Here is a 9812-nt window from a genome sequence, read left to right on the forward strand (position 1 = left end):
GTGTTTTTATTAAAGCTTTTATCTTACGGCAACACTAGTTTAAACAGCTCACTCACGTTTCGTGTTTTGTTTCACTGACAAACATCTTCAGTTTGGTCTATAATTTAACCATGAATTGTCTTACCAAGGAACAACGCTTGCAAATTATTGAATTTTGTTTTGAAAATGCGTGCTCTTATAAGAAGGTTCATCGCGCGCTTCTTCCAATTTACGACGAAGCTCATTTTTGGCTCAAAGGGTATGTAAATAAGCAGAATCGTCGATTTCGGAGAGAAGATCAGCCAGAAGCATTGCAAGAGCTATCAATGCATTCAGAAAATGTCACAGTTTGGGGTGGTTTATGGGCTGGTTGCATCATTGGACCGAACTTCTCCAAAGACGATGCGAATCGTAATGTAACGGTGAATGGTGAGCGCTATCGTGAGATAATATCCAACTTTTTGCCCAAAATCCAAGAGCTTGACTTGCATTATATGGGGTTTCAACAAGACGGTGCCACATGCCACACAGCACGCGTAACAATGGACTTATTGAGAGGTGAATTCGGTGAACATTTTATTTCTCATTCGGGACCGAGACCGATATTTTGTGAGGCTATGTTAAAGCTCATGTCATTACAGACATGCCCGCTTCAGTTGACTCATTGGAAGACAACATTGAAGCACTTATAAGTGAGATACCTGCCGAAATGTTGAAAAGAGTATGCCAAAATTGGACAAAGCGAATGGACCCTTGAGACGCAGTCACGGTCAACATTTGCATGAAATAATCTTCAAACATTAAATTATATGGACCGTACTATCGATTCAAATAAAGACTTCATGCATTCTTATAATTTGTATGCGTTTTTTATACCCTCCACCATAAGATGGGGGGTATACTAATATCGTCATTCTGTTTGTAACTACTCGAAATATTCGTCTGAGACCCCATAAAGTATATATATTCTTGATCGTCGCGACATTTTATGTCGATCTAGCCATGTCCGTCCGTCTGTCCGTCCGTCCGTCCGTCTGTCTGTCGAAAGCACGCTAACTTCCGAAGGAGTAAAGCTAGCCGCTTGAAATTTTGCACAAATACTTCTAATTAGTGTAGGTCGGTTGGTATTGTAAATGGGCCATATCGGTCCATGTTTTGATATAGATGCCATATAAAGCGATCTTGGGTCTTGACTTCTTGAGCCCCTAGAATGCGCAATTCTTATCCGATTCGAATGAAATTTTGCACGACGTGTTTTGTTATGATGTCCAACAACTTTGCAAAGTATGGTTTAGATCGGTTTATAACCTGATATAGCTGCCATATAAACCGATCTTGGGTCTTGACTTCTTGAGCCTCTAGAGTGCGCAATTCTTATCCGATTGGAATGAAATTTTGCACGACGTGTTTTGTTACGATATCCAACAACTATGCCAAGTATGGTTCAAATCGGTTAATAACCTGATATAGCTGCCATATAAACCGATCTTGGATCTTGACTTCTTGAGCCTCTAGAGGTCGCAATTATTATCCGATTTGCCTGAAATTATGTACTACGGATCCTCTCATGACCATCAACATAGGTGTTTATTATGATCTGAATCGGTCTATAGCCCGATACAGCTCCCATATAAATCGATCTCTCTATTTTACTTCTTGAGCCCCCAAAGGGCGCAATTCTTATTCGAATTGGCTGACATTTTACACAGGTCTCCAACATGTAATAATATAATAATAGCAGAGCAAATCTTTTCTTATATCCTTTTTTGCCTAAGAAGAGATGCCGGGAAAAGAACTCGGCAAATGCGATCCATGGTGGAGGGTATGTAAGATTCGGCCCGGCCGAATTTAGCACGCTTTTACTTGTTTTTTTTTTTTTTTTTGAAAAACATTCCTATAGATCTTTTAAAATCACCCTTTATGTAGATATAAATACCGATATAACCAGGTACCCTGCTTTGGCTTCTTGACGTTCTAAAAGACTCAATTTTAGTCAAATTTGACTGAAATCCAGTTCATGAAGTACAATTAGGTACACTCAATGGCGCCCATAAACCCATATATCTTATTTAAAATATTTGTTGCACATGTTTATCAGGTGGGTAATATCGGCTGATTTTATTGCTTTTTTAGACGCTTGTATTCCACTGTTCGAAAAAAATCATAGTTTCTTACAAAACTTACATCGATTAGAATTTGATTCATAAAAAATGCATACGTCATCGTTGTGAGTACAGACACAAATTGCTATATCGCTTAATCTCTCGCAGAGAAGTCAGTTCTGGCTGATACGTACAACAGAGCTTTATAAATACATTGAGTTTCAATCGCATTTATGACATTCAATGAACAGAGCTCAAAGCATTAAAATCTAAATGGAATAATAGCACAAAGCGTGAAATATAAAAAAGAAGAAACAAAAACGCAATAGTGAAAAACTCAACAAAACTTAGAAAAATACAACAAGAAAATTCAAATATCAAATTTAGTGGCAACATCTCATATAAAAAAACAAAAAATAATAAATAAACCCCAAGTGTTGTATATCAAAAACCGCATAAAAATCATACCAAAAAAAAAAAACAAATCAATTAATCACTGTCTTTGCAATTGGAATTTCTACTGCCACTAAAGCTCCCCTCAACATGACAACATCCATAAGCTCATTACTGCAAGCCCTGCGCATAACACCCATCTCTAAGTCTGAGAAAAAGGTTCAACAGCAGCCAACACTTAAAGTTTTAGCCGATCAAAAGGTTTCTCTTCGACAAATTTCTCTGGAGGCTGTATCCCACCATGATGATTACTCCGATTGTTGGGTGGTGATCTATGATCGAGTTTATGATGTTACCAACTTCCTACAACACCATCCTGGCGGTGCTGATGTTATTATGGATCATGCTGGTCGTGATGCCACCTTGGCATTTCATGGCACTGGCCATTCACGCGATGCCATAGAGCAAATGCGAGATTATTTGATTGGTGAACTGCCGGAACATGAGAGAATATTTCGCACCAACAACAGTCAAGTGTTGTTATCTGGAATACCGGAATAAAATGGAACCCTGCGCTTATAGGATAGACCTTATTGGCATAGAATTAAAAATGTTTTGAACTGTTGTGTTTTCATGCCTTGCGCATGAAGTGCAAGTATTCTGACAAATTTTATAGCATGCGCCATTTCAACAATTATTTCCTAGTGATGCCCGACACCGCCTGCGTTTCTATTGATTTTTGTCAATTAAATTATTTATTCAATATTACCAAGTAAGATTTTTATATTTATTTATGATTTTTTTTATAATTAAAAATCTCATCTGGAGATTTTTCTATGTTACCTCTGAAAGGAAGGCCCTTAAGACATATGTTGGGCTCTTCTTGCAGGGACAACAACAATTGTAAGATATTCAACTAATGTAGTTTTTATTAGCTTAAAAAGATTTACGTTTTAAATTATTAGCTAAAATCTTAGACTTAGTATTGTATTCACTTAACTATCAGCTTTAAAATATATACAACTTAATTTCATCTATAATTCAGTTAGTAATGCATATTTTTTTATTTTACATGGTAGATAGGAAGGTATCAAGTAAATCATTAAGCTGGTGGTGTTACTTCATCCATGTGTGCTGCAATTTATCCACTCACACACCTTGCAATGTAATATGAAACAAGTGAAATGTATTAAGTTCAGCCGAGCCGAGCGATGGACGGACAGACATGGATAGATCGACTAAGAATGGCAAAAACAATTAAGAATACATTTAAATACCCTACACCACTATTGTGGTACAGGGTATTATAACTTAGTGAATTTGTTTGTAACACCCAAAAGGAAAAGAGCTGGACCCATTGATCCGATCGATCAAGACTGTGGTACTGAGTATGGGTACTTTGTTCATTTGTTTGCAACGTTAAGAAGGAGAAGAGCTAGACCCATTGATTAGTATACCGATCGGCCTATAATCACTTCCTGATTCGATTTAGCCATGTCCGTCTTTCTGTGCGTGTATTCTTGTGATCAAGATACAGGTCGCATTAGTTGTCCGACTGTCACAAAATTTGACACAAGTTTCTTTTTTGATTGAAGGATAAACGCTATTGATTTAGGCGAAAATCGGTTCAGATTTGGATATAGCTCCCATATGTATGTATCGCCCGACTTGCACTTAAATGGCCGTAGTAAATACAATATTCCATCGATCTGCACAAAATTTGGCACGGATTGTTTTGTTACTGATCTTAGTACATCTGCAAAATTTCATCGAAATCGGTTCAGATTTGGATATAGCTCCCATATATATTTTTCATCATCATCTTTTAAGGCTTTAGTAGTCCCACCTTTACGAAATTTGGCACGATATGTCTTCTTTAACGTTCCAATACGCGTGCAAAATTCCATCGAAATCGGTTCAGATTTGGATATAGCTCCCATATATATTTTTCATCCGATATGGCCTTTTAAGGCTTTAGTAGTCCCACCTTTACGCAATTTGACACGATATGTCTTCTTTGACGTTCCAATACGCGTGCGAAATTTCATCGAAATCGGTTCAGATTTGGATTTATCTCCCATATATATTTTTCATCCGATATGTCCATTTAAGGCTGTAGTAGTCACACCTTTACTAAATTTGGCATGATATGTCTTCTTTGACGTTCCAATACGTGTGCAAAATTTCATCAAAATCGGTTTAGATTTAAATATAGCTCCCATATATATTTTTCATCCGATATGGACTTTTAAGGCTGTAAGGCCGATCTTTACAAATTTTTTTTGGACGTCCCAATACATTTGCAGGAGTTCATCAAAATTGGTTCAGATTTAGATATAGCTCCCATATAAATTTTACATCCGATATGGATTATTAAAGCTGTGGTAGCTATAATATTGGTCCGATCTTTACAAAATTTTATAACGAGGTGTTTTTTTTCACGTCCTAATACGTGCACAAAACTTCATAAAAGTCGGGCCATATTTAAATTTGGTTAGATCGGCTCCGCCCGACTTTTGCGTTTCCTTACTAGTTTTTTGTAGCGTGGAGATTTTTTCCACGGTATTCAAGGTATTCACATGGTTTTAAGCGTCGTTTGGACGTGGTGTTGATATCTTTGAACTCTAAGACGGCGGTAACCGTTCATTGTTGCCCGATCGTCGCGGGTTCAAACTACGGTCTGACGCAGCCGAATTTTTTAGCACTAAACCACTACTGTGTGGCAGGCTATTATGTCTTAGTGCATTTGTTTGTAACACCCAAGACGAAGAGAGGCCCATTGATAAGTATACCGATCGACTCAGAATCGCTTTCTGAATCGGTTTAGCTATGTCCGTGCGTCCATCTGTCCATGTTAACTTGTGTACAAGGTACAATTCGCAATTTCCATCGCATCGTCTGCAAATTTAGCACAGATCTTTTTTATACCCACCACCGAAGGATGGGGGTATATACATTTTGTCATTCTGTTTGCAACACATCGAAATATCCATTTCCGACCCTATAAAGTATATATATTCTTGATCAGCGTAAAAATCTAAGACGATCTAGACATGCCCGTCCGTCTGTCTGTTGAAATCACGCTACAGTCTTTAAAAATAGAGATATTGAGCTGAAATTTTGCACAGGTTCTTTTTTTGTCCATAAGCAGGTTAAGTTTGAAGATGGGCAATATCGGACTATATCTTGATATAGCCTCCATATAGACCGATGCGACGATTTAAGGTCTTTGGCCCATAAAAGCCACATATTCTATCCGATGTTGCTGAAATTTAATGCAGTGAGTTATGTAAGGCCCTTTGACATCATTCGTCAATTTGGCTCAGATCGGTCCAGATTTGGATATAGCTGCCATATAGACCGATCCGACGATTTGGGGTCTTTAGCCCATTTATTATCCGATTTTGTTGACATTTGGGACAGTGAGTTGTGTTAGACCCTTCGACTTCCTTTGTTAATTTGGAACGGATCGGTTCAGATTTGGATATAGCTGCCATATAGACCGATCCTCCGATGTAGGGTCTAAGGCCCATAAAAGCCACATTTATTATCCGATTTTGTTGAAATTTGGGACAGTAAGTTGTGTCAGGCTCTTCGACATCCTTCGTCAATTTGGCTCAGATCGGTTCAGATTTCGATATAGCTGCCATATAGACCTATCCTCCGATTTAGGGTCTTAGGCCCATAAAAGCCACATTTATTATCAGATTTTGCGGAAATTTGGGACAGTGAGTTGTCTTAGGCCCTTCGACATGTTTCTTCAATTTGGCCCTGATCGGTTCAGATTTGGATATTGCTACCATATAAACCTATTTCTCGATTTAAGGTTTTGGTCCCATGAAAGGCGCGGTTTATTTTTAGATATAGCAACTGTACTTGTTAATATTTGGTCCAAATCTCGATATATATTTCGATATAACTGCTATGGGACATAAGGTATGCCATTTTCACTGGATTTTGATGAAAGGTGGTTTACATATATACCCGAGGTGGTGGGTATCCCAAGTTCGGAACTTAACGCCTTTTCACTTGTTAAGGCTGTAGTAGTCACAATTTTGGTCCGACATTTACGAAATCCGGCACGATATGTCTTCTTTGACGTTTTAATACGTGTGGAAAATTTCATCGAAATCGGTTCAGATTTCGATTTATCTCTCATATATATATTTTTCATCCGATATGTCCTTTTTAGGCTGTAGTGGACTGATCTTGACAAAATTTTGCATGACATATCTTATTTAACGTCCCAATACGTGTGCAAAATTTCATAGAAATCGACCCAGATTTAAATAAAGCTCCCATGTATATTTTCTTCCCAATACGTTTGCAAGAGTCCATCAAAATCGGTTCAGATTTAGATAACGCTCCCACATAAATCTTTTATCCGATATGGCCTATTAAGGCTGTAAAAGCCACAATTTTGTACGTGTACAAAATTTCATAAAAATCGGTTTAGATTTAGATATAGCTCCCACATAAAATGTTCATCCCTTATGGCCTTTTAAGGCTGTAGAAGCCACAATATTGGTCCGTTCTTTAAAAAATTTAGCACGAGATGCTTTATTTGACGTAGCAATCAGTGTTGCCACTCAAGGAAATTATTTCCTATCAAAATTTAAGAAAAATCATACCAAGCCCGTCCAAAACCTACCAAATGTTCTACAAGCCAAAATTGCGATATTTGTATTTATAACCATCACTGAAGAGTTGGCCATTTGCCATTGCCATACCATTTGGAACACATCAAACTATACAAATCTGCAAAATACTAGATCGTCGTTATTCATATATGATCTAGACATGTCCGTCCGACTGTTTGTTGAAATCACTCTACAGTCTTACATTCTATCATGGCTCATCTCTTTATATATAGTATATTTTTCGGCTTTAAACCATTGTTTAATGCTTTTTATTCAAAGAATAGTGTAGCAAAAAACATTTAAAAGCCAGCAAAAGTGTGTTGTTGCTAGAAGCATTTGACTGGTTACCCATTAGCATACGCTACTTCTTTTACAACACTTTTCATTTAGAGACATTAAAACATTCTTAAAGACTATATTTCCAAGAAACAAAGACAGAAAATCTTCCTAGAGATTCCCTCTACCTGTACAATCAAGAATATACAAACTTCAAGGGAAGAGTTCGAGGTGTTACATAAGAAATGACGAATCCCTTTCCAATGGTGGACGGTATTGCGAGACTTGGGCTAATTGTGTCATACATTACTCTCACAGTCATTGAGCTTAAACTTGAATTGGACTGCACTCATTGATATGTGAGAAGTTTGCCCCTGTTCCTTAGTGGAATGTTCATGGGCAAAATTTGCATTCACATTACTCTCGAAGTATAACTGATGACGCTTTCAGTCGATTTCAGTGAAAGTTATGTATTTTCTCCACTTGCAGCATACAGTACTTTTACTGATAGTCCATATCATGTAACGAAGGAAAATTTAATAAAAAAATATTTATACGAATGCAGTCTGTGTAATGTTCCGGGTCATTTGGTATTAAACAAATATTTGTACTGATTAATTGAATTCAATTTAAAAACAAACAAAATGTTCCTGCCATGTTGCCAATTTGAATTGTCACTAAAAAGTTTGCAACCACAGATAACAGGGGTCTAGTTTCTATCAGCAAATTGATTTTATTTTTTTGTTTCTATATTCGACAATAAAAATAAAGAATTTTAACCCCATTTATGTAACATGAAACACCCGAAGCATCAGGTACTTATACAGGGTATATAAATAACATCTCTGACAGTTTTGGCTTAGTTACAGACAATTAGATTCATCTATTTTTGCGCTATTATTTTGGTTGTTTCATTTTTATACCCTCCACCATAGGATGGGGGGTATACTAATTTCGTCATTCTGTTTGCAACTACTCCAAATATTCGTCTGAGACCCCATAAAGTATATATATTCTTGATCGTCGCGACATTTTATGTCCATCTAGCCATGTCCGTCCGTCCGTCCGTCTGTCTGTCGAAAGCACTCTAACTTCCGAAGGAAATTTTGCAAAAATACTTCTTATTAGTGTAGGTCGGTTGAGATTGTAAATGGGCCATATCGGTCCATGTTTTGATATAGCTGTCATATAAACCGATCTTGGGTCTTGAATTCTTGAGCCTCTAGAGTGCGCAATTATTATCCGATTGGAATGAAATTTTGCACGTAGTATTTTGTTATGATATCCAACAACTGTGCTAAGTATGATCTAAATCGGTATATAACCTGATGTAGCTGCCATATAAACCGATCTTGAATCTTGACGTCTTGAGCCATTAGAGGTCGCAATTCTTATGCGATTTGGCTGAAATTTCGTATGACGTGTTTTGTTATGATAACCAACAACTGTGGCAAATATGGTTCAAATCGATACATAACCTGATATAGCTGCCATAAGCCAATCTGGAATGTTGACTTCTTCAGCCTATATAACTGCCATATGAACCGATCTTGGATCCTGACTTCTTGAGCCACTAGAAGGCACATTTCTTATCCGATTTGGCTGAAATTTTGTATGAGGTATTTCATTATGACTTCCAACAACTGTGCTGAGGAAGGTCTAAATCGGCCAATAACCGGGTATAGCTGTCATATAAACCTATCTGAGGTCTTGACTTCTTGAGCGTCTAGAGGGCGTAATTTTTATCCGTTTTGGCTGAAATTTTGCGCGACGTGTTTTGGTATGACTTTGAACAACTGTGCTAAGTATGGTCTAAATCGATCTAAAACCTGATATAGCTGCCATATAAACCGATCTTGAATCTTGACTACATGAGCCATTAGAGGGCGCAATTCTTATACGATTTGGCTAAAATTTCGCATGATGTGTTTTGTTATGATGACCAACAACTATGTCAAATATGGTTCAAATCGATACATAACCTGAGATAGCTGCCATAAACCAATCTGGTATCTTGACTTCTTGAGCCTCCATAGGGCGTAATTATAATCCGATTTGGGTGAAATTTTGTACAACGGCTTCTCTCATGACCTTCAACATACGTATTAAATATTGTCCGAATTGGTCTATAACCCGATACAGCTCCCATACAACAATCCGATCTCTCTATTTTTCTTCTTGAGCCCCTTAATGGCGCAATTGTAACTCGAATTGGCTGAAATTGTTCACCATGACTTTTACTATGGTCTCCAATATTCAAATCAATTATGGTCCGAATCGGACCATAACTTGATATAGCTCCAATATATTAGCCATTCTTTTCGTTTATCCTTTGTTTGCCTAAAAAGAGATATCGGGAAAAGAACTCGGCAAATGCGACCTATGGTGGAAGGTATATAAGATTCGGCCCGGCCGAACTTAG

The 9812-nt window shown here is 37.4% G+C and overlaps 1 protein-coding gene across 1 annotated transcript; it reads left to right on the forward strand.

Annotated features, from left to right (window-relative positions):
• Positions 1 to 2321: 2321 nt before the first annotated feature.
• LOC106081701 (uncharacterized) lies at positions 2322 to 3514 on the forward strand. The gene has a single exon (XM_013243854.2). It carries the CDS (start codon positions 2625 to 2627, stop codon positions 3033 to 3035), a length of 411 nt encoding a protein of 136 aa, XP_013099308.2. The 5' UTR covers positions 2322 to 2624; the 3' UTR covers positions 3036 to 3514.
• The last annotated feature ends 6298 nt before the right edge of the window (positions 3515 to 9812 follow it).

This window comes from Stomoxys calcitrans, chromosome 3 (assembly GCF_963082655.1).
Source record: "Stomoxys calcitrans chromosome 3, idStoCalc2.1, whole genome shotgun sequence".
NCBI lineage: Eukaryota > Metazoa > Arthropoda > Insecta > Diptera > Muscidae > Stomoxys > Stomoxys calcitrans.